This window comes from Sorghum bicolor, chromosome 10 (genome assembly GCF_000003195.3).
Source record: "Sorghum bicolor cultivar BTx623 chromosome 10, Sorghum_bicolor_NCBIv3, whole genome shotgun sequence".
NCBI classification, from domain to species: domain Eukaryota; kingdom Viridiplantae; phylum Streptophyta; class Magnoliopsida; order Poales; family Poaceae; genus Sorghum; species Sorghum bicolor.
Genome location: NC_012879.2, coordinates 8,438,510 through 8,461,896, shown reverse-complemented (window position 1 = coordinate 8,461,896; position 23,387 = coordinate 8,438,510). Strand labels below are relative to the sequence as shown.

The following is a 23,387-nucleotide window of genomic DNA, read 5'->3' as shown; positions in this document are numbered from 1 at the left end:
CTGGACACACAATGGCTACAGAGTTTATGCTAGTACATTTGATCACAACTAAATACTAGTATTTAATGCTACAATGAACATGTGAAACGCTGCAATGAAACTCACCATTGTGAGAATCAATTTCGTTTGTTGTTTCACTGTATTTTGACTGATGTGGCGTTTTGGTAACTGTGTAGAGACTGGCCTAAGGCAGCAAACCAGCCATGCCATGGTGACTTTTTTTTTCTTGTAATGGAGCTGCCCTCACGATCTAATGACTGAGGGTAAAAAGATTACTTTTGAAATAAATATATATATTTATAGATAAGAAAAAAGATTAAAAAGACACAAAATATTATTATAGTTTAGTCCAAATGTTTGGCCTATTATAGAGAAAGCATTTTTTGCTAGCCAATTTCCCCACACGCGCACTCCTCGCGCAGGCAAAGCGCCGCCGCCGCTCAGCACCGAGAGGAGCAGCCGCCGGCGACGAGCCTCAGCGGAAGCCAGCGGCCCTACCGGCGAGGCGGATAGTTCTTCCTTCTCCACCGACGGGACAGCGCGTGGATCCCGCGACCTCTGGGCTCCGGCGAGGCGGTGACGGCGAGTGGTGACTCTGATAGGTGGCGAGTTTATTTGTTGCCTTCTGTCTCAGCAGTCAGCACTTCCTTAGTTTTTTCCCCTAGTTTATTTGACTCGATTTCTTCTGCCGCACCGCAGCATGGCCGCCGTCGAACCCTCCGCTGCCACCACCGGCGACGCCCCCATCAGCTATTCCCCTGCAGCCCCGTACTCTGCCCGCCTCCGCGAAGCACTGACCGCCCTCTCCGAGGTAACCCATTAACCCACGATCTTAGTACACTTCAATCTCTCGAACCACCTGCTGCTTTCCGGAACCCTTCTAAACTCTCCCCATCTCCGTCTCCACCACAGGCTTGCGACTCCGGCAACTCCAATGCTGCCGAAACCGCCTCCTTCACCATCTCCGACATTCTTGACACCGCAGCCATCGTAAGTGCCGAGGTCGATGACGGGAGCGAAGACGCGTCAAGGCCAGGGGCCTCCGAAGAGCTGCTCCGCGAGGTGCTCGAGTTTCTCTCGCGCCCGTCATCGATCTCGAACCAGGTCGGAACGCGCTCTCGAATTGATGTGTCTTGCGACTTTTTGGTGGGCTTGGGAGAACGGAGAACGATGGATGTTTGGCGTACTGATTTGGTTGTTTTTTCTGACAACAGATGGCCCTTGATGCGCTCTCCCTTGTGCTTCCCAAACCCGTGGCTAAGCTAGGGGCTCAGATGGGGAGATGCCGGGATGTTGCCGCGGCTATCCTCAAGTTCTTCGTGTCGAATTGCAGTCCGAGGGACATGCTCTCCATCCTCTGTGAGGTTTGTTATACTTCAAATTATATGTGTTAAGTTCTTGACTTCTTGAGCCTGTTCGCTTGTCCGAAAAGCAAAGCCATGACTGAAAGTACTGTTCGCTGATTTATTGTCTTAGAAAAATTGGCTGGCAGAAAAAGTATGACTTATAAGACAAGCGTTGTTGTTGGTTGGTGTAACTGTTGTTTTGCAATGATGATAGAAAATTCCTCTGCTCTTGGGAATTTGAGCTTGTTAATGCTTGCAAGTTGTGGAGAAGGTCGTGTGTACATTTGCTGATAGGAAATTTCTCCACACTTAGGGCCCATTTGAATTGCAGGAATTTCCTGGAAATTGTACAGGGATTTCACAGGAATCAGTTCACTTTCACAGGAAAAAACGCAGGAAACATGAAGAATTTCCTTGTTCCAAAAGGGACTTAAAATGCTGTCTGCAAACATTTTGCGGGGAGAAGCTTGGCTCCTTTCTCACCCAGATGTACTTGTATATGTGCATGCAAAGGCTTATGACTGAGGTTCATTTGGGATCTGAGATGATTGATATGGTTTCTTCTCATCTAATAGATCTGGATTAGTCTTACAATCTGATGTTGTCTTTGCCCAAACTAAGAAAAACTTGACCAGTAGGGGGTAAGACCCCAACCCCTGCCGCACCCATACACAGCGGCACCGTAGTCCATGTGAGAACGGTCATGACCGGGGCTGTGCCTTAGATCGGTGCTTTGGTTTTGGACAGACGAAGGGACTTTTTTTTAACCCCAGACTGAAATTCGTTCCCACATGGAGTCGAACCCAGGTTACTCAATCCACCTACTCAACCCAGCTAGAGGCCCTTTCGCGTCTTAGCCCAGACTTGTGTAGTGCAAGTGGTTCCTCATTGATTCATTCTGAAGTTATAATCTTGTGTTTTTTCTGACTCTGAACAATTGATACTTGGCTCCTTTAGGTATTCTGATCTCTTTTGCTTAACCTATTGTATTTGATTAATGCAGGCATTAGATGCACCAATGGAGCTACCAAATGGCTTATCCAGTTTTGTTCTTCTACTTGATGCACTTGCTAAAGGTATGTGCACTATTGTCTTGTGAAAACTTCTACAAATATCTTCTCATTTCCGTGTTCAATATTTGTAAAATTGTTGTGCCCCATCTTATCTGAAACTTGGGCCTATTATCTTAATATCCACCTTAATTTGTTCCCCAAAAAATCCGATAATCTGACATGTATACACTATAGTCAGTTTTCACCTAAATGACTTAAACTGCCATTTGAACAGCATGTAAACAGTAAACAAGAGGTGTCTGTCTTGTTTAGGCCATATACAGCTAATTAGACGGCCAAAGCGTTTAAATGGTAAAAAGTGTTGAAATATGGAGTAAACATGATTAATTTGCTGAAGTGAATTAGATTCAAGAAATGCCTGTTAACTTTAGTTTCCATCATGTTGAAAGTGGATACATAAACTGTCAATGCGCTAGTGGAAGACATAGTATATTCTGTTTTTCCGTCAGATGTCAATGCATAAATATGTATACTTGCAGAATACAAGGTTTTGTTTCATAAGTATGTATATTTTGGTGATACAGTAGAAAACTGTTTACGCCATTTAAACTGTCTAAACTGATTAAATGTTAAACATGACTGTTTACTATTTAGGATAACACTGCATGCTGTAGATAAACTCTACAAATATGTTGCTCACCTGCTGTCTAAAAGACTAGTATCCATGTTATTCAATGTTTGTGAACTAATTATTCGTTGGCCAGTGCTTACTTTAATTCAGAGGCGATATATCGAGCAAGTAAAGGTGGCACTACCTGTTGTCCTTAAAGTTATGCATACTGCTGTATCAGAATGTGTTGAGGAACATGGAAGTGCTGCTGTTGATCTCTTCAATGCAGCACATAACATTGGCAATGCCATTCAAGAAATGTGCAAATCAATGGTTTGTTGATTTAAGTACCTATTGTGAGCTGTTTAATGTTGAAACTTATTTTACCATTTTGTTTATCATTTCTATGTTCTCATTAATTCTGCATTATTGTTCTGTCTACTGAAAGCTCGACAAAAACAAAGATCTCTGTGCAATTCTTGGTTTATACTCCCTTCAGAATATAGTGAGTACATGAGATGGCGCTTTTCTTTACAGTTTATTTTCTTCCTTTACCCTAATACGATATATATAATGGTGCAATGCATGCCATCTTACTTTCAGGCTCTTGTATCACAAAGCAGACAGCAGGATATTCTCTCTGCTTGTGGTTCAGTTATTTTTCAGAGTTTCAATTTTCTTATATCTAGTGGATTCACCTATCTTGGTCTGCTAACGGGCAGTGATGTCACAGCGGCAATTGATAAACTTTCCAAAAGGTGTCTAACTCATCCAATTTATTTCCAGTTTCTTTTCTGTTCATTTCTTCACATTTGGTTTGCTTTAGTTTCAGCTGATAAATTTGTTTGCAAAGTGATGCAGAGGAAGATGCTGATTTTGTGGAGTATTTTTCCTTTGCTATGGATGGTGCAGCACTTTCAGGTGGTGATAGTTTCTACTACAGCAATTTCTTTCGTGTATCGTTTATATGCTCATCGGTTACCTGTATCACCTGTTCTACAGTTGTGTGGACACATATGTATGATGATAATGATATGTCAAAGTATGCTGGAGAACAGTTGGAATTAGCACTGAAGGAAGTTCAAGGCAACCATATGAAGAAATGGGAAGCAATTACCATGCTTAAACATGTCCTATCCTCAATTCATTACCCATGGATAATCAAATCCCATGGTTTAAACTTAATGCTGATTCTAGCTGGTGAAAATCATGTTGAAGAGATCAATAATCATGTAGATTTCACATGCTATGCTCCTCGTATTTTTGCAACACTCAAGGTATCACTCTGCCTTTTACAAAAATGTGGTAATTTCTTATTGTACTGCATAAACATTTTAATGACATTGATTGATAGGCCATTGAAAGTGTTATGATGGCTGCCCCTGCGGCATTGGTGCGGAAAAAAGCTTTTGTTGCTTTGAAAAAGGCAAGTACCTTGAATTCCTCTCTCCTATGTGTATGGATTAATTAGATCCATGTCATTATAATTCAGCTGTTTCAGAGGCGACCACTAATTTTCACCTTATAGGACGTGTGCCATTACAATTTAGCTTCCCTTTGAACCATGCCATCTTATCTTATACGTCTTTAGTGACATTGGCCCCACATGTAGGTCATGTATGTATTGCATAGACTTTTCATATGGTCCAAAATAGAAAATACCCATCCTACCCCTCTCCCACTTGACTTACAACCTTGCATCTTCCCCTTCCTCTCTCCCTAGTCCATCGTCACTTGTGGCATCTGACGATGAGCTCATGCATGCCGGTGTCTGAAGCTCGCGCTTTGAGTAGCACTTCCGGTACTCCATCCTATGGACCTCTGTAGTTGTGGTCTTCTACGAGGATGATGTGCCCATGCGCAAGATGCGGCGGTCGACCGCCATGGGTGCGAACTTCCGCTCCAAGGCCATGTCCGTGTACGCCTCCACCTACAGCCGATACCCCGCGTCAACTACATGTACGTGCCCTTTGTGGCCTCCTTCATGGACCTAGAGCTCCTTGGCTACCGTGTTGGCCCCATTTAGTAGATGATGGCGGTGGGACGGTGGCCCTCAGGGCGTCGGACGTCATGACGATGTGAAAGTAGCAGGCCTTGCGTCACTTGTGGGAGTGCAACATGATCTACTACTAGTAGGACGCGCGGTACCCCGTGACGTGCCCCGAGTGTGGATGGAGGCGGATCCATCCTTCTCTGTCGTGAACCCTGCCCCTCTTGTCATGGATCCAGCTTCTTTGTTACGGTGCTGCTTGCCTCTGGCTGCTCCCGCTGCAGATGGCGGTGGTGACGAGTCCTGGCTTGTCACCGTCATGGATGGGCCACTGGAGCCCGAACTAGAAATGTCGCCGCTTGGAGGCTCGGCTTGAGAACTAACTCAACCATCGCCTTGAGCTTTGGTACCACTTGCCAGAGCATCTCCTCTGCTGCCGCCTCCCTGGGCATCATGATCGCGCACCTCCTGCAGCTCATCCTCACCATCCTGCCCCTCATCTAGATGTAGCTCTTTGAGGCCCTCCATACTATGGTGGCCTCTTACTCCCCTTGTCATGGAGGCTTCCACCCTACGTTACACGGATACGTGAGGTTGGCCACGTATCCCGTATCGGATACGTATCCGATACGGATACGCACTGGATACGGGATGGATACGTATCCATGAAGTATCGGTAAAAAAATAAATAAAACAAAACTCCGATACGTGGACTGATACGTATCCAAGCTATTTGGGTGTTTGCGATACGGCATAGCATACCCAACAAGCCAACACTGACCTTGGTGCGCTAATCGCCGGCCATGCGCAGTTCCGCACCCGCACCCCGCGCCGCACCCGTGCCGGCGAGGTCCGTGCTGCATCTGCACCTGGCGGGCTGCCCGCCGGCCACGCACCGCGCCGCACCCCGCGCTGGACGAGGTCTGTGCCGGCGAGGTTCGCGTGCTGCATTCGCGTCAGATGGGCCGCCTGCTACCCACGCGCGTGGGGTGGAGTGGGGCGCAGCCATGGTCGCTTGGCCGCCTGCGCCGAGAGGGACCTCGTTCACCAGCACGGGAGGAGGAAGGCATGGCGCCGATGGAGGAGCTGCGAGGAGCAGGCCAGCAGGAGCACAGTCGTGCAAAATGGTGGGGAAGAATGTTGGGGAGAGAAAGAAGATTAAAAAATCTTATCTTGGGTCCAGCTAAGCACAGGCAGGGAAGACGTGTTGTACATTTACATGCCAAAAATACCCCTCCAACTACCACTACTCGGAGAAGTAGTAATTAGGTGTGAAATGATTGGAGTAGTCTAGAGATCATCCATACATACCGATCGGCTGCAATAATTTTAATGTCCTTTATTTTTTGTAAAAATAATAAAAAAACGTATCCACGTATCGGGTTTTTTCAAAAAATGGCGTATCCGTATCCGTCCGATACTGATACACGTATCCGTATCCGTGCTGCATAGCTTCCACCTCCTCTAGTGCATCCTGATGGAGCGTGCATGGCGGCATTGAGTGTGATGCTGGGCAGCACCAGTGCTGGCTCAGAGAGGGGGGGGGGGGGGGAGTGTGACGCTGGGCTGCTAGCGCAGAGAGGGGGAGTCTGCCTTGTGGGAAGACAGGAAGAGAGACGTTAAGTATGAGGAGTAGGACCCATATGTCAGTGAGTGGAAGGAGAGGGGAGTAGCAGGGGAATTTTGACCTATGCGGAAGTATGAAGCTGTACGTATGCCTACATGTGGCCCAAGGTTGCTCTCATCGTGCATAATGGCATATGTCAAGTATGAGCTGAATTACAATGGCACTTATCCTATTTGGTGAGAAGTAGTGGTGCTGATAGGAACCCTAGTCCTACCGGGGACTGATCTTAGGCTGTATGAGTACGCGAGGAGGAGGTTGTGGCTTGAGCACGCGAGGAAGACGGCGAGGAGGCGCCGTGGCTGCTGCTGCGCGTGCGGCTAGGGTTAGAGGTCGGAGGAATCCCAGCTCCCTTCAGGAAGCCGGAAACAAATAATGTTTCTGCTTAATTTGTCCCATAGAGTTTACAAATATTTATATCTCTAATAATAGCAACTATAAGAAAACCCCCTAAGAATATTAAAAATAGCGGTGTATATGGGCTAAACCCCTAATTCCACCGCCTTCTCCTAGCCACTATTGGGCTTACGGCGCTGGTATGTTACAATGATTTCAGGTCGACTGGTCGAAGCTGGTCGCTCTAGGACCGACCAGGCGATTAATCGAGATTAATCGTCGACCAGGGCGATTAATCGCCCTGGTCGGCCCTGGTCGTCCACCTGGTCGTCCAGCTATTTCAGGGCATATATGCCTATATATATACCCCTATATATACTATATAATATACACAATCAAGCCAGCATCAAGACTACATTAGTGTTTAGATAGTGAATTACTTGTGGGAGTTGGTTTCTTCTCTTTTCTGCACTGTCCAAAAGGTCCATATTGCTGTCCCAAACCCCCCTGCAGCCCCTCTATTCTACCTAAACCCTAACAGGCCAAAAACTTAAAGCCCATTAGCCCAGTCCTAGTTAGAAAAGGCCCAAAAAAACAGAAGCCTGGTCGTCCATCTTACCTAGTCGTCCGATTAATCGCGATTAATCGACGATTAATCGCGATTAATCGACGATTAATCGGGCGACCAGCTTTCTGGTCGAACTAATCGAGTCGGACCTCCTAATCGAATCCTAGGAGCGACCTGGACGATTAATCGCGATTAATCGGACGACCTGAAATCATTGGTATGTTATGCCCGTCATAACAGGTGCACTTCAGAAACAGCTGAATTATAATGGCATGGATCTATTTTTTTCTTGAACTTAATGGCATGGATCTAATTAACGTATTTTTTTAGTTTGCTCCTCACTTTTGGTGCATATTTTTGCAACAAGTGTGAAAATTATAATTGCCACGATTTCCATGATGATAGCTTGATTTTGAATGGCATCTCTACGTCCTATGTACTGTTTTGCCTAGCTTTTTTTTTTAATATTGCACTAATTTATGACATGAAATTGTCAGGTTATTTCAATGGTGCCATCATCTCAGAGATTTGACATCTTACAAGCTCTTGTAAACAATAGTACATCTCCATCCTTGGTAAGGACACTGTTTTCTCTAACACTATGTTCAAGTAGTCATTCTTTATGTTTTGGTAACTCCATCTTATGTATGCTCGTAATATATTGGAGGACAAAGAGTTATATGAATGTTACTGCCCTTAACCACTGACCTTAATCTTCTAAGGCACTATGTTGAGAATGGCAAACATGGCTCTTAAAATTTGAGTTTCTGTTTTAGCGTCATCAATAAAATTCTGACTTCTGGTTACTGTCAGACTGCAATTCTCCTTGATCTAGTGAGGGAGGAAGTTTCGAGAGAGAGTCGCCGAGCTGACAATGATTGTGTTGAAGATGATGGATTTCGAGGTAGCGGGTTGCCGCGCTGGGCATCTCATGCACTTGAGTTAGTGGAGCTGATTTTGAGGCCTCCAGAAGGTGGTCCTCCTTGCCTTCCTGATCACAGTGAACAGGTATATTTCCTTTTAATGATCTTATTATTGCACTTAAAGTAATGATAACTTGTGTATAGGCAAATGATTTAGGAAATTCCTTTGACTGATCATTTCCTTCCTAATCTAATGAAATGGGATCTGGTTCGGTGATCAAATTCTTTGCGGCTATGATTGGTTGGCCTCTTTGATTTTTCTTCTTGAAAACACAGGAGAGCTGTGCCTCATTATATTAAGAAGAGAAGAGGGCAAGAGCCCAAGCAACCCCACAGACACCACAAACACCCACTTTTACGCCCCAACAGCTACAAGGATTACATTCGCACCCGTGACAAAACTACACAAGGCGACCACTGCTGAGCTAGACACTCAACTACCGAGGAGGAGGGCAGTCAAGAATGATAGCCCTAGAGCCCCTGCCATAGACCACAAGTGGCACTCCTCGCCAGCTATGATCAAAGCACAAGCTAAGTTTGGAGATGCTCCATCAAAAACACACCCACTGCGATTGTTCCATATACTCCAAGCTCCGAGTATAATGAGCGAATTAATTCCTTGCCTCATCAACCCATCAACAGTGCTGCTGCTAGTTTTCTCCCACCTAGCATGGAAGGAATTCTGTAGGCTGAGGGGACAAGGTCTTCTTGGTCACAAAGGGGACAGTACTCCGGATGAGGTAGCCCACGACGTGCTAGGCGATCAGCCGTCCAACACTTACTGTGCGCGACCACGAGATGGCAACGGGTACAAACCCGCTGGGTTTTGCCAATCCAAACCTATGCCCATGAACATAAAATCTTCCCGCTAAAAAACCCATGACCCATCATGGGTTTGATTCTATGCCAAACCCATGCCCGCTCGAGTCACGGGTACCCATCGGGTTGCCCATGTACACAACAGCACAAGAAGAAAACTGGACCAAAAAATTCGTTTTGGAAGGTTCCTGAATTTTCAGCCCACAAATACTGTATTTTTTAGGATTGCAATATATGGCACTAATATTGCATATTATATTGCATATATTGCACAATGAAAAATAACGGTAGCAAAGCAGGCAGCGCCTTCATTATTCTATAAGCATGGCACCTCCTGTCGCTCGCTTGCGCATGCGAGGTGGTGCTATTGTGCTACAACTAGCTACAGTTGTACAGTATTGATCACCGTGGCCTGTTGTGCGCCTAAGCTCAGGCCAGCGTAGCCTAAGTTCCTCTACATCACCAGCACCTCACCCACTGGTCATCACCTACCACAGTTATCACACCTTGGTTAGGCCATCTGCTTATCTCCAGTAACCTTTTTTCCTTTCATATGGTTGAGCAAGGTGGCCTTCTGGTGCTATGTGTTCGCCACTCTTTGACCAATGGGTTCTTGGTTCAGTGGTTTCTATTTAAGGTGCTCTGTTATTGTAAATTTTACTTGTCTGCCCTACTAATTGTGTTGTCAGTTTTCACAACATTGTGCAGTTTTTGTCTGGAAATAACTTCCTAGAATATTTCACGTTTGTCCTATTTCTATGCAGGTAATATCAGCTCTAAACTTGCTAAGATTTATTCTGATAATAGATTCAAGAGGTAACGTCCAAAAACTTAACATTAACAATTTATCTTCAGATATTGATAATTTGTCACAGCCGTGATGTACTCTTGTTTTTTCAATTCATGCTATGCCTGTATTTGCATCCACTACATTTCGACTCCTGCAATATTTTAACTACTATTTGAAATATGGTTCAAAATTTTGCAGGTTTTTTTTTCCATCAATGTAGATTTCTTATTTTGTGGTCATAATTAAGCATTTTGGTTTAATATTATATAACTTGTGTCAAATCCAATGAACTTTGTTGGCAAAATTGTTAGATTTTTAAAAACAATCTTACCAAAAGTTGAAATTAACACTTGGGGGTCTGGCATCGGTCCTTATTCCTAATTTATAAGTCATGCACATACATGTCCTTATTCATGTCTGGAAGTGGTAATGAACCTTTCCAAAGATCCTTATTCCTAATTTTTAAGTCATGCACCTATATAACTTTCCAAAGAGCAATAACCTTAGAAGCATACCCTCCATTTCAAATTATAAGATGGTTTTGGCAATTTCTAAATACATTACAAAAGTAATGTAGTCCTTTTTTTTAAGTGTCTTATTTGGCTTTTGTGCACAGACCAAGGCAGAGATTAACTCTGAGTTAAGTCTTCACATTTCTGTATTCTGTTCGATTATGCCGCTTCGTGTACAGCGATTGGCAATTACTCCTGCATGGCAATTACTTCTGCGGATCTAGAATTTCAATCATAGGGGTACAGACCTAAGTGGCCCAATTCTCATATTTATCTTATACTTATGTTATGTTCATGTGTTCATTCTGGTTTCTAGAAGAAAGAGCTATAGTACAAGGTTGCAGACTATTATCCCTCTTGTCTAAGTAATTGAGCTCAAGAGATTGCTATTTGATAAAGTGTTCTAGATAATAATACAATATAGGTATATATACTTATAGTGTTTCTACAAAAATTTTGGGGGTACAGCCGTACCCTCATGCACCTATACTGCATCCGCCACTGCTGCAAACCAAGCGAACGGTGCGGCCAGACAAAATACGACACTTATTTGCGATTTTCTCCCAAAACCAAATACGACACTTGAAAAAAAACAGAGGGAGTATTTAGAAAAAAAATGTCTTATAATTTGGGATGGAGAGAGTACTGTGCAATGGAATTTCAAATTGGTAATGGAACTGATAAGATGTGTGTTTTTTTGTCAATTTTTTCCATTCTTGTAAACCAGCAGAATGTAGGAAGGATTCCTCAGTTTTGCATCATCGCCTGATTAATGGATTAGAATTTGCATGTGCCACAATGGATTATGTGTTTGATCACCTTTTGTCTTCCCCTTTTGATCAGGAGAAAGATCTGGAAAATTGTTTCAGAAAGAGACATTGCACAAGGTGCACTTGGAGTGGCTGACCCCATTAAGACCAATCGCGGCGGAAATTCAGTTGGAAAATGAAAAGGATGCTGGTGAGGTTACAAATGAGATAGTGTGCACGTTAAATCTTGTTCAATTGGTGTTATACCGCTGCATTGAGTTGGTGGAGGAAAAATTGAAGGGCTGCTGAAGTTTTTGGTACCTAGTCATTTCCATACAGTGCCGAGTGCTGTATCTAGATGGAATGTTCTCGTGGATACTAATTCCTCAGCTTATGGTATACTGACGTCCTTTACAGCGACTTGGCCAGGAAGTCTGGTTTTACTTAAAGTGTGTCTAGTGTGTTCACACGAATTTATGTGTTACTATCATAGATAGACTAAGCAAATAGAATGTGGTTAACCCGTGACCAGTTGCGCCGGTTGCCTACAACGTGCGACACCCCTGATTGCACATAATGAATTAACGTGCGTCTATGACCGTGTGTGATGAGTGCCTCTTGTGTACTGTACATTCATTTTGGATGGCAAAATTGGCTGCCCGGCCTGGCAAGGCACGGCTTGATATTATTAGGCTAGGCATGGCACTAGTGTGCTTGTTGGCTGTGTCTGTTTTTGTGCTGTTTTTTTTTTTAGAAAGCACGGTACGCCTTGTAGCGGGGCTATCTCGAAGCTCCTCGCACGCTTTGCATACTTCTGTTTCTGTTTGGTCTCGGGGTTTTTTTTTTTTTTTGAAACGTTCTCTCGTGGTGATCTATCGCCATTTCTGCCAGCTACCCTGGTCGATCTTCCACCAAACTAATCATATCATCCGTTTGGTGCTCCAAATGTCTCCACCTTGGCCACTACAATCCAAACGGCTGCCCCTGATGTAACTGCAAAACGGGTGCCTCTGATGCAACTCCGGTTGTTAGACCGTGTCACTATCACCTCGGTAATGAGCAAAGTGATGTGCCTAAGCAATGAGGTAAGCGATGTACGCTTCCCCTTGGGTGGTCAGTTATCTAGTTTTGCAAGTGAAGGTTCCGCTAGGAGTAAATCAAAATTTCCATAGATTCTCCAAGGGCAAATGAGCTAAACTTTGAGAGGTCTCGCAAAAAAGCAGAAGTTAAACTTTGAGAGATTGAGGACAATTCTTTTGTAGTTCTTGTGTCAAGTCTGTAGGGACAATCCAAAACGGTTCATTTATTGACGTTTTCTTTTCACCAACATACTTTGTAAATTATATTTGTGTTTATATATTTTCCCCAACAATGTAATTTTACTAACCTCTATTTTTATATAGTCCCTAGCACGCTCTTATTCTAGCCTCTGATACACGTAGTCCGACATAGTCTCTATTCAAGCCTCTAAAGTAGGGAGGCCACCTGGTCTGGCTCTACTGACTCCCCCAGGCCTCCATCGTGTGGCACATCCCCGCAACAAAATTCTTGTTTAGTTTCTAAATTTTTGTAAGATTTCTTGTCTCATTGAACTTTTAAACGTATGCAGATCGAATATTAAATATAGATAAAAAATAACTAATTATATAATTTATTTGTAATTTGCGAGGCGAATTTTTTGAGTCTAATTAATCAATAGTTGAACAATAATTTTCATATACAAACGAAAGTGTTACATTAGCCGAACACAAAAAATTCCGTGAACTAAGGCCTTGTTTAGATGCAAAAAGTTTTTGGGTTTTGACACTGTAGCATTTTCGTTTTCATTTGACAAATATTGTCTAATTATGGAGTAACTAGGCTTAAAAGATTCGTCTCGTGATTTACAGGTAAACTGTGCAATTAGTTATTCTTTTTATCTATATTTAATACCTCATGCATGTGTCGTAAGATTCGATGTGACGAGAAATCTTGTAAAGTTTTGAATTTTTTGGGCGTAAACAATGCCTAAACAAGGCCGAAGTGGCGAAGTCCTCCTGCCAAGGCCCTCTCCGCCATGTGCCTCCCCGGTGAGCCCCTGCCCGTACAACAATAGAAGATGGGAGAAGAAAAAGAAAAGAAAAGAAAAACACATGAAATTGACATAAGGATCACTTTCAAAAAAAAAGTAGAAGCTCAAAATTGAGAGCTATTGCTGGAGATAGCGTAGAACTTTAAAAGTTGAAAAATAAGAAAAACTCTCAAATCCCATGAGGCGTCCTGATGTAGGGCAATTGCTGGAGATGCTCAGTACTCCTGCTTGCTAACTTTGAGCGCAATAGTAACTAAGGTAAGCCACATTTTTTATATAAAAAAGTAATTCACATTTGTAGAATAAAACCCAAAATACTCTTATGCAGTTATTTTTAAGTATTTCTATTCCATAGTAATTTTAAGATAAACTAGATAAAATGTGTCTTTCCACAAACTTTAGAGCATCTCCAAGAGTCTTTGCTAATCTCACTCTCTAAATCATCATTTAGACAACTATTTTCATAAGAATCGCGTTCTATATTTCTTCACTCTACAACAGATTTTCTATCTCTCGTGCGCATTCTAGAGAGTCATTCTCGTTTTCTATTTGTGGCTAGCAAAAAAATCCAGAATAAAAGATGACTATATTTGTATAACCATTTAGATAGAGGGTAATTTTCACCAAAAATCTCTATTCGTAACATTTAGGAAGGCTTTAAAGAATATCTTGGAGTTGCTCTTAGGCGTCAAGTATTTGTATTCCAAAATTTTATACAAATAAAGTGGCAAAAAAAATGCCAGCATTTAGAAATAGTGGTTCACAATTTAACTGCTATATTTCTTTAGGCCTTGTTCAGTTCCAAAATATTTTGAAAAATAGGCACTGTAGCACTTTCATTTGTATGTGACAAATATTATGTCCAACCATAGACTAAATAGGTTCAAAAGATTCATCTAACAAATTACAGATAAACTGTGTAATTAGTTATTTTTTATCTATATTTTATGTTCCATCCATGTGACGCAAGATTCGATGTGACGAAAAATATGAAAAATTTTACAAAATTTTGTGGGAACTAAACAAGGCCTTATTTTTCTTATTACCTTCTTGGCTTCTTGTACATCCCGGTTGCGTGTAGATTCAAAGATTTCGTGCATCCCAGCTCCAGCACGCCAGATGCTACAGTTCTGAGCAATTTTTCTCGAAACCTAGACCCGCGAGAAGGAAAACACGCGCGGAAATGCGGACTGCTTTGCTTCTGAATGGTTAGCGCAGCAGCAAGGCAGCAACCCATCAGCCGTTCCAAGCCGCACATCGTTTTCAGGCGGCGTCACGCGCTCACGCCTGTCCCCCCTCTCCCTCCTCGCTGTTCTCCCGGCGAGCTCCTCCACCACGCGTGCACCAACCAACCACCAGTTGGACCCAGGCCAAGCTACCGTGACGCTCGATCGGCTTCGGCTCTTAGTTTGCGGAGGCGTGGAGGCGGACCGCCCCGGCCCCGTACCGTGAGGCTGGAGGAGTCATGGAAGTGCCGCCTCTGCCAACGGCGGCGGCGGAAGAGGAGCGCCGGAGCGTAGCGACGGGGCCGTGCCTCCCCAGGCTGCTCTCCGGCGTCCTCTCGGGGGCCCTCACCGGCATCTTCGCCGTCGGTAAGCAAGCGCGCACCTGCGCGGCTGCGCCCCACATAGCGTTGACGCGGCACCTTAATTGTGTTGCTTCTGTGTGTTTGGTTTGCGTGCTCTGCCGCCTCTGGTATTCTGTTGACGCGGATTTCACTGTTTTGCCTGCCTGGGGTAGCTGGAGGCCTGACGGGGGCGTTCACCGGCGCATTGGCCGGCCGAGCTTCCGACAGTGGCGTCCTCCGGGGAGCCGGGCTGGGGGCCTTTGCGGGGGCGGTGCTCTCCATCGAGGTTCTCGAGGCTTCGCGCGCCTACTGGAGGGCGGACCGATCGAGCCCGCAGAGCACATCCTCCATGGTCCGTGACCTACTTCTTCACATTCATCCGGCATGATTACTTGTGCAAAATCAAACAATAGAGTGTATCCGTCTTGCTTTAGCTACAGAAACTCCATCGGAATTAGTTTGGAAATTCTTATATGCTCCTAGTATTGTTCCTTCAGCCCAGACTATGGAAATTATATAGTATTGTTAGTTCATTCAGCCCAGACTATGGAAATTATATAGTACTCACTCCGTCCACGAAAGAGTCAATTTCTAGAGTTGTCCTAAGTCAATTTTTTTTAAACTTTGACCAAATTTTTAGAAAAAAATGCTAAGATTTATAGTATCAAATTAGTATTATTATATTCATCATAGAACATATTTTCATATAATGTGCATTTTATATTATAGATGTTGTTACTCTTTTCTATAAAGTTAGTCAAACTTTAAAAAGTTTGACTGACACGGATCCTAGGAATTGATTCTTTCGTAGACGGAGGGAGTATTCTTAGTTCATTCAACCCAGACCACGGAAATTATACTTTTGCAACCACATTATTTTCAGTGATCCATGGGGGACATGCATTTAAGAGAATCACCTGTTGCATTTTCCAGGGGGACTTCATAGAACAACTCCTTCATGCTCGATTTGTGCAAGAGCAGTATGAGCCATCAGCATATATGGCATATCGTTGGCAGGTCTGTTTGTTGTTTTAGTTACCACTGGTAGCAGCATCCTCTTTGACAGAAAGCACATAAACGCATTACAACATTACATTTTTGCAAGTATTTTTAATACTACAATGCACATGTAATTTACATGTTCTCAAACTGGATAATTTGAAGTTGTTGACCTCCTGTAGTTTTAAGGTTTTGCTACATGGCATGTTTTTTTTATCAGAGTAGTAGATATTTTCCAACAGGTTGGAATTGCGGACAATGATGATCTGTTCGATGTCCTTGAAGATGTTTTATCTGAAGGGCTATCACAAGATACTCTAAAGAAGTTGCCACGTCATGTGGTGACTGAACAGAAGCAGGAATCGATTGGTGAAAACGTGTCTTGCGCTATTTGCCTGCAGGTACTAATAATGTCACATTACATATTTTTCTAGTGGAAAACTAACCTGCGTTAAAATCATAATTCTCTGGGAATTTTACTGTTTAGGAGCTTGCTTTGTTTTGTGTTGATAAATTAATATGATGTGCATAGGGCATTTCCTTTTGGAGGTTGGCAGTTGATTAATCATGGGGAAAGTGTGATTTGACACTCATTAACATGGCTGAAACTAAGATGGTGGGAGTTGAATCAGGAGTGCCCATCACTCCAGCTCATAGATTGATTATAGTTTACTCTGGTGATCACTTTTGTCCACCTACTGGTTGCTTGCCTTACATTCCAAAGACTTTTTAGGGCAAGTTATCTTAAGTGCCGTATGCATTGGTTCTCTGGTTAGATCGCATAGCTCAAACTAGCTTGTGCGCAATATATTGAACAAAATTGATATTGCTTTTCTTTTTAATTTTCTCTCTGGTCCAAAAATATGTGTCACATTTGACTTTGAATGGTCACCATTATCTTCTAGAATATATATTTTTTAAAATCTTTCAAAATTATGAAATTTTGCAAGTATTTTCCAATATAAATGTATATATATCTTGCATGTATCCAATCTAAATAATTTAGAAGTTATTGAAGTTTATAGTTTTTTTAGGTTTGACCAAATCTTGTCGTACACATCATATTTTGATGACAGGAGGAAGTATTGAAGTATTCACATTTTGTTTTGTATGTGTCTGATGCTATAGTTAGCCTTCTTTTTTTTCTCTTGAAATGACATGCTTCGGTTAGGATTCTTTTGATGCTGATGTAGAAAAGGCATTTCTACTGTTTCAATTAAACTTTATCTGTTAGTCCTGACAGTTTACCTTCTCCCAGGATGTTGTTAGCGGAGAGACAGTGAGGAAGTTGCCAAAGTGCTCTCACACCTTCCATCAGCCTTGTGTGGACAGATGGTTCATTGACCATGGTTCATGCCCAGTATGTAGGCAGGATGTGTAGGTTAGATCATGTTGGATTCTGGGTTATCATCATGCGGTCATGCCTTTGCAAAGTTGCTACCATAGAAAGAAAGATACATAGCATGTAAATTAAAGTCCTGCATTTGTCCCTATTGTGAGCAAAGGTTTACTCATAAGTGATTGAGTTTCATGTATTCTCATTTTATTTGAGCATATATAATAATGATTATGAGCCTATTTGGATCGGCTAAAGCCAATAGTTAGCCCTGTTCGCTGGTCCGAAAAGTTGTCCCTTTGTTCGCTGGTTCGAAAAGTCATGACTGAAATTACTGTTGACTGATTTATTGTAAAAAAAAACTATGCTGGCTGGCAAAAAAAGTACAACTAATAAGACAAGCGAACGGAACCCGATCCAAACACCAAAGGCCTTGTTCAGTTGGAGAAATTTTTTTGTTTTGGGTACTATAACACTTTCGTTTATATTTGGTAATTATTATTCAATTATAGACTAACCAGACTCTAAAAAATTTTGTTTCACAAATTACAGACAAACTATGTAATTAATTATTTTTTTTACTCTATATTTAGTGCTTTATGTATGTACCGCAACATTCGATCTGATGGGAAATCTAGAAGAAATTTTTTGGAACTAAACAAGGCCTAAACCTAAAATTTCTTTCACACTTCAAAGCAGCGAATTAGTAATGTCTGAAATACAGAAACTTGTCTAAAACTTCTCAATGAAACCCTTCCCCAAGGCTTATCAACTGATGTCTATGTGGCGTGAAGAGATTGGAAATTGGAGGGCAAGGAGTCGAGCATGGCACCAAGGTGTATGGGCTGTTAAGCCGAATAGGCAGAGAGGACAGAGCCAATATTTGAGCCAACAAACAGAATTCTTTAGTTCTATCGTGAGCACGCTACAGCAGTGTAACTTCATTTAACAAGCATAGCAAGCAGCACAGAGCGTACAAAAATTGACACAATCCAGCCATTAGGTTGGTTCTAGACACATGTCACAGTTCTAAATGATATTTCTGACACATTACAAAAGAACTGATCAAAATTTGTTTCACACTAATAACGGACTCAAAGACAACCTAATGCAGACTGGTAGAAGCCCGAACAAATCCTCAAGCTAATTTTGCTCTAGAGAAGTCCATCTCCGGGTGCTGCCATGGAAAAAAGAGAAACGAATCAGATGCACGAAATAGGATGGAAAGCCAACGTACATACATAATGGCTTTGCTGCAGACTTACCTCAGACATGAACTTCTTGAGAATTTCTTGCTTTTGCATTTCATCACTAGTTGGAAGGCCCATCTGCTTCTGGCGCTGGTCAAACTACAAACCAATTGAACGATTTTAGCTATTTCCAAGCAGCATTTACGAAATCATATGAACATCAGGTTCTGTGTCTTACCATCATCTTCTCCACGGTTTGTCTAGTCTCAGGATCCAAATCAGAGAGTTTGCTGCTCTCGGGTTCCACCTTTTGGGTATCAACTTCAGGGTCACCCTTTATAACAGACTTCCACCACTCCATTTGGTTGTGCTTTGTAAGCAATATGGATAGAGTTTTTCCATCCTCTACAAAATGTTAGGCAACCATACTTCTATCAGTAAGGGGCTTAGGATCAAAGAAAAGTGAGCTCAGATTAAGCAGCTGCAGCAGCAGCCATATATAAGTGCAGCCAAGCAGGCTGAAACCCAATTGACTTACCTATGCTCCAGAAGCAGTCATCAACCTTAACTGGCTTATGGAGCTCGCCCTGGTAATAAAGAAAGCACCAACAGGAAGTTAGAGCCCAGAATATGTATTTTGTAAAAACACATTTGGTTCACCAGAAACGTTGTTGTCTCATAAGACAAGATGAAATTTATTGCAGTAGCAACTTACATCAATGATAGGTGGCTGGCCCTTCAGACCAACCTTCAGATGATTCTTCTTTATATCAAAGACCACAAATCTTGATTTTGTTCCTTGAGGAACAGGAATGGTGATGTTAACCTCTGGCAACTGTTGAGTCCACGAGTACTTCTCCAAATCAAGACCATTTCCAGCATTTGGTTCTGATTATTAGGAATGAAAACAAAATTAGATATTATATTAGGAGATCCCATAAAATGCAGAAGTAGAAATCACATCTGAAGAATTGTCTTAAAGATGCAATAATGAAATAAAACGGTTATTAGGGCATCATGTTAGCAATTTCAACTTATATAGTTTCACATATAACGCAGCACAGACCCAAGCCTCAGCAGACCACTACAACAGAGAGAGAACTTTTGTCGGACTGCAATCAACAGTGGACCAATGGATAATTTACTCTAAGGTCAATGAGAAGCAAATAAAGGGCAAATTAATGTAGTTTTTTTTTCCTAACAAGTTATATGTTCTAAGCATCTTGTTGCCTATTAATGTAGTTTCTTTTTCCTAACAAATTATAAGTTATAAGTTCTAGAGTATAGATACCTAAATCAAACCACATACGCTAATCAGAGTATCAACCCCAATCTATCTAGCTTGTCCTAACTCCACAAGCCTAATCACCAGAATATGCTAGATCGGGCTTATTCCACATAGCAACAAAATCCCTAAAACGCAGCAGCAATATAACATTTTCAATTTTCAAAACAGGGCAGCAAGGGAATAGAGCACTCACGTCTCACGTTGCCTTCCTCCTTCTTATCCACTTCCATGCTGTCCTTCTCCACCGAGCTCTCTGGCTTCTCCACCGCCGCCGCCGCCGCAGCCGCAGTCTCCTTGGCAACCTTCTGCGCCTCGGCGGCAGCCTTCCTCTCGGTCTCCTCCACCTTTCTCTTGGCCTCCCTGGCCGCCCTCTCCTCGGCCTCCACCTGCGCCCTGACGGCCGCCGCCATCGCGGTGACCTTGCTCACCGCCGCAGGGTCGCGGAACAGTCCGGACCTGCGGTGGGCGACATCGATGGCCGCCTCGAGGAAGGGGAGCGCGCCGCCGCTCCTCTCCAGCGCCGCCACGAGGGCCTCCTCGACGCCGGGGCCGTTCGCCGGCGCAGCCGCCGCCTGCTGCGGAGCCTCGTCCTCCTTGAAGTCGGAGATGATCGCCATGGAGCGATCCGTCAACCTAGGGTTTGAGTGGCGATGCGTCTGGATGGATCTCAGAACTTCGCGAGGGTTTTGGTCTTTTTTGGATGAGGGGAAACGGGGCTTTTGGACTTCGATTATATGGAGGCGCCGAGGGGGCGACCGCAAGCCCGGAACGGAAGTGGAAACGAGTTGGAACTTGGAATTGGAACTCGAGACGTCTCTGGTTAGAGTCAGCAAGGCGGTCGGTGACAGGTGGGGTCGGAGCACATTGCTTCCATGTTAGGGTACCTTGTTTAGTTTTCAAAAAAATTTGCAAAATTTTTCATATTTCACGTCACATCAAATCTTTAGACGCATGCATGGAGTATTAAATATAGACAAAAATAAAAACTAATTGCACAGTTTGGTCGGAATTGACGAGACGAATCTTTTGAGCCTAGTTAGTTTATGATTTGACAATATTTGTCAAATACAAACGAAAGTACTACTATTCCTATTTTGTAAAATTTTTTGGAACTAAACAAGGAAAATAGACCACTTTGGTAGAGGCTGTCTTCAAGAGGAGACTCAGGCCTTATTTAGATATATTTTTTAATTTAGACACTATAACATTTTTCATTTGTATTTGGTAATTATTGTTTAATTATGGATTAATTAGGCTCAAAAGATTTATCTTGTAGATTACAGATAAAGCAATTAGCTATTTTATATCTACATTTAATGCTTTATGCATGTGCCGCAAGATTCGATGCACCGGAAAATCTTGAAAAGTTTTTTGTTTTTGGGTGCAACTAAACAAGGCCTTATTGCGGAATATAAATTTAAAATAGGTCTCCAACATAGTACATATAGTCTTCAATAGAGTACCTATATCATAGGCGGCGCCAGGGGTATGCCCCTGTATTCCGGTCCCTTACCCAGAGGGCACTGCAAACGCGCAAGGACACCGGACGCACCCTGAGCGTCCGGTGCTCTCAGTCAGAGACACCCGTAGAAGTTAGGCAGCACTGGACGCACCAACAGAGTTTAACCCGCGTCCAGTGCCTGGAGTCCGGTGCCTAATCCTAACAGAGCCAGGCACTGATAGCACACCGGTAGACTCAGCGTCCGGTGCCTCCGTCGCCAGCGTCCGGTGCACTCCCGCTACTTCTCCAAACTTCTCACCGGCGCAATAGAAAATATGCATATCATTTTCTCACCGGAGAGAGGAATCTAAACCCCTCTCTACCCTTCAACCTCAACCTCCTTCTCAAAGTGTGCCAACACCACCAGGTGTGTACCAACAAGTGCACGTGTGTTAGTATTTTCACAATTATTTTCTTTGAAGGAGTTGAGTTAGCTTACTAGGTTCTAAATGCATGCACATGAACAATGACACCTAGTGACATTTGATAACCACTTAGCCAAAGAATTCCCCTCTTTATAGTACGGCTATCTATCCTAAATGTGATCACACCCTCTATGGTGTCTTGATCACCAAAACTAAAACCCTAAGCAATACCTTTGCCTTGATCTCCATAGGGTTTTGTTTTTCTCTTTCTTCTTTTCTAAGTTGAGCACTTGATCATCTTGTGGTCATCACCATCATCACCATGATCATCACTTGCTCTATCACTTGGTATGTACCAACCTCATTAAGTCTACACACACTTAGTATAGAGGTTAGTACTAGGGTTTCATCAATTATCCAAAACCAAACTAGGGCTTTCAAAGCCAACTTCCTATTTTACAAAAATTAGATAGCATATTAGTTGGAGTCTACTTTTTGTTATACAAATTCTAAAATAGCATAAACAATAAGAATAGTTAAACTCTTAAAGTTGCTCTAAGCCTAGTAGAACAACTAGTAGCGGCAACCCATGAACTCATCACAAAGAAACCCCACATCGATGGCATTCCTCCAGCGGCGGTGGCGGCTCAGTGATCTTTGTAGGCTTTCTCATATACGGCTCCCTCTCAACGCCTTTCTCATATACGGCTTGAAGCAACAACAAGGTGAACACAAATTATTCTTCAAAGTAAGAATTGAAGGTTACGTTTTCTTTTTTTTGTTGCGTTCTGATTTTTTTAAAGAAATATTGCATTGTGTTCATGTAACATAGATAAAGAATTTATATATACTTTGATTATTACTAGGGGCGACACTATGCCCACTTTGCCTGATGCCTTGTTACCAGGATAAATAAATATTTTACCTAGCATATATTTTAAGAAAATTATATGTACTACTTAAGCTGTGCACCAAGATCAATTTTGTATTGATTTTGTCCCCTATTACTATTGCACATATGCATTGAAAATTTTTTATAATTCTACCCAGCTATGAAATCCTAGATCCGCCACTGACCTATATGAAAGGCCTACTTTGGATGTCAGGAGAGACATAACCAAAATCTAGGTATTCACTCATCCGAGATTTATTTGCAGAAAGGGTTTTCTTTTGGATCTTATTGTTGGAGAAGACCAAAAATAGGTATTAAACCTTTTATTTATAGCGCTACCTAAAGGACAAGTGAGTCTTATATTTTGGGTCATGGTTGTTGGAACACAGTCTTATGTGTGGCTTGGAGCCTTGGAGGCACACAGTCATGAGAAGTGGAGAATCGGTGCAGCACACTTTTCAGCAATTGCTGCGGCAAGCAGTCCACAATACGATTAAAGTCTTGTTTGTATATAGGTAGATTCACATAAATTCAAATATGATGTGGTGAATTAGAGTGAAACTTGAACTAAATTCTAGCCCAACACATGTGGATTAAGGTAAATCCGACAACATACACACAAAGCCTAAAAGCGGAACCAAACAAGTCCTAAGCTAGGTTAGCTCAAGCCAGACTTGTTCAATGCAAAAACTTCTTGTTAAGCATGTACTGAATAGAATTTTGTTTGGTTGTCTTGTTTGCTATGCCATAATCATCTTGTTTTTCTCATGTTGATTTTTAACTCAATCGCATCCTACATCTCATCACCTGCCCGTGTTGCCATTTCATCAAACAGCTAGCATACGCCACCGATCCGCACCATGCTCCTCCAACACCCTTGCTTCTTCGTGGAAGGGAG

General features: G+C 42.6%; 3 protein-coding genes across 8 annotated transcripts; 2 read left to right on the top strand and 1 right to left on the bottom strand.

Moving 5' to 3' along the window:
* On the top strand, nucleotides 384-11,910 carry LOC8065533 (aberrant root formation protein 4). 5 transcript variants are annotated; one of them, XR_002448124.1, is made up of 16 exons: nucleotides 384-602; nucleotides 700-811; nucleotides 913-1,104; nucleotides 1,215-1,364; nucleotides 2,350-2,422; nucleotides 3,124-3,302; nucleotides 3,418-3,474; nucleotides 3,573-3,727; nucleotides 3,823-3,890; nucleotides 3,972-4,246; nucleotides 4,324-4,395; nucleotides 7,985-8,062; nucleotides 8,301-8,495; nucleotides 9,994-10,045; nucleotides 10,636-10,771; nucleotides 11,375-11,511. XR_002448124.1 is itself a non-coding variant. In XM_021448703.1 (15 exons), exons 2-15 carry the CDS (start codon nucleotides 701-703, stop codon nucleotides 11,587-11,589), a joined length of 1,872 nt encoding a protein of 623 aa, XP_021304378.1. In that variant the 5' UTR covers nucleotides 388-602; nucleotide 700; the 3' UTR covers nucleotides 11,590-11,910. The 5 variants fall into 5 exon arrangements, 4 of the variants coding, with proteins under 4 accessions (XP_021304380.1, XP_021304378.1, XP_021304379.1 ...); XM_021448703.1 differs by lacking the exon at nucleotides 10,636-10,771 and having other exon boundaries at nucleotides 388-602; nucleotides 11,375-11,910; XM_021448706.1 differs by lacking the exons at nucleotides 384-602; nucleotides 10,636-10,771 and having other exon boundaries at nucleotides 665-811; nucleotides 913-986; nucleotides 1,088-1,104; nucleotides 11,375-11,803.
* On the top strand, nucleotides 14,451-17,515 carry LOC8057885 (NEP1-interacting protein-like 2). 2 transcript variants are annotated; one of them, XM_021448651.1, is made up of 5 exons: nucleotides 14,451-14,943; nucleotides 15,092-15,270; nucleotides 15,852-15,935; nucleotides 16,160-16,318; nucleotides 16,450-16,759. In XM_021448651.1, the coding sequence occupies exons 1-5, from the start codon at nucleotides 14,817-14,819 to the stop codon at nucleotides 16,480-16,482; spliced, it is 582 nt and encodes a 193-aa protein (XP_021304326.1). In that variant the 5' UTR covers nucleotides 14,451-14,816; the 3' UTR covers nucleotides 16,483-16,759. The 2 variants fall into 2 exon arrangements, with proteins under 2 accessions (XP_021304326.1, XP_002438113.1); XM_002438068.2 differs by lacking the exon at nucleotides 16,450-16,759 and adding an exon at nucleotides 17,176-17,515 and having other exon boundaries at nucleotides 14,467-14,943.
* On the bottom strand, nucleotides 18,134-20,510 carry LOC110430743 (protein BOBBER 1-like). The gene is made up of 6 exons (XM_021448631.1): nucleotides 19,925-20,510; nucleotides 19,159-19,331; nucleotides 18,982-19,030; nucleotides 18,682-18,848; nucleotides 18,519-18,602; nucleotides 18,134-18,430 (listed from the first exon to the last, which is right to left on the bottom strand). The coding sequence occupies exons 1-6, from the start codon at nucleotides 20,346-20,348 to the stop codon at nucleotides 18,392-18,394; spliced, it is 936 nt and encodes a 311-aa protein (XP_021304306.1). The 5' UTR covers nucleotides 20,349-20,510; the 3' UTR covers nucleotides 18,134-18,391.

What these genes read in the sequence shown, in the direction of transcription:
- LOC8065533 (XM_021448703.1), top strand. Translation starts at nt 701, where the DNA reads ATGGCCGCCGTCGAACCCTCCGCTGCCACCACCGGCGACGCCCCCATC. An exon ending in CGTCATCGATCTCGAACCAG is followed by an intron (nt 1,105 to 1,214) that starts GTCGGAACGCGC and finishes TTCTGACAACAG; the next exon opens with ATGGCCCTTGATGCGCTCTC. An exon ending in CTTTTGTTGCTTTGAAAAAG is followed by an intron (nt 4,396 to 7,984) that starts GCAAGTACCTTG and finishes TGAAATTGTCAG; the next exon opens with GTTATTTCAATGGTGCCATC.
- LOC8057885 (XM_002438068.2), top strand. Translation starts at nt 14,817, where the DNA reads ATGGAAGTGCCGCCTCTGCCAACGGCGGCGGCGGAAGAGGAGCGCCGG. An exon ending in CACCGGCATCTTCGCCGTCG is followed by an intron (nt 14,944 to 15,091) that starts GTAAGCAAGCGC and finishes TGCCTGGGGTAG; the next exon opens with CTGGAGGCCTGACGGGGGCG. An exon ending in CGCAGAGCACATCCTCCATG is followed by an intron (nt 15,271 to 15,851) that starts GTCCGTGACCTA and finishes TGCATTTTCCAG; the next exon opens with GGGGACTTCATAGAACAACT.
- LOC110430743 (XM_021448631.1), bottom strand. Translation starts at nt 20,348, where the DNA reads ATGGCGATCATCTCCGACTTCAAGGAGGACGAGGCTCCGCAGCAGGCG. An exon ending in GCCAGCCACCTATCATTGAT is followed by an intron (nt 19,031 to 19,158) that starts GTAAGTTGCTAC and finishes CTTTATTACCAG; the next exon opens with GGCGAGCTCCATAAGCCAGT. An exon ending in TCAAGAAGTTCATGTCTGAG is followed by an intron (nt 18,431 to 18,518) that starts GTAAGTCTGCAG and finishes TTTCCATGGCAG; the next exon opens with CACCCGGAGATGGACTTCTC.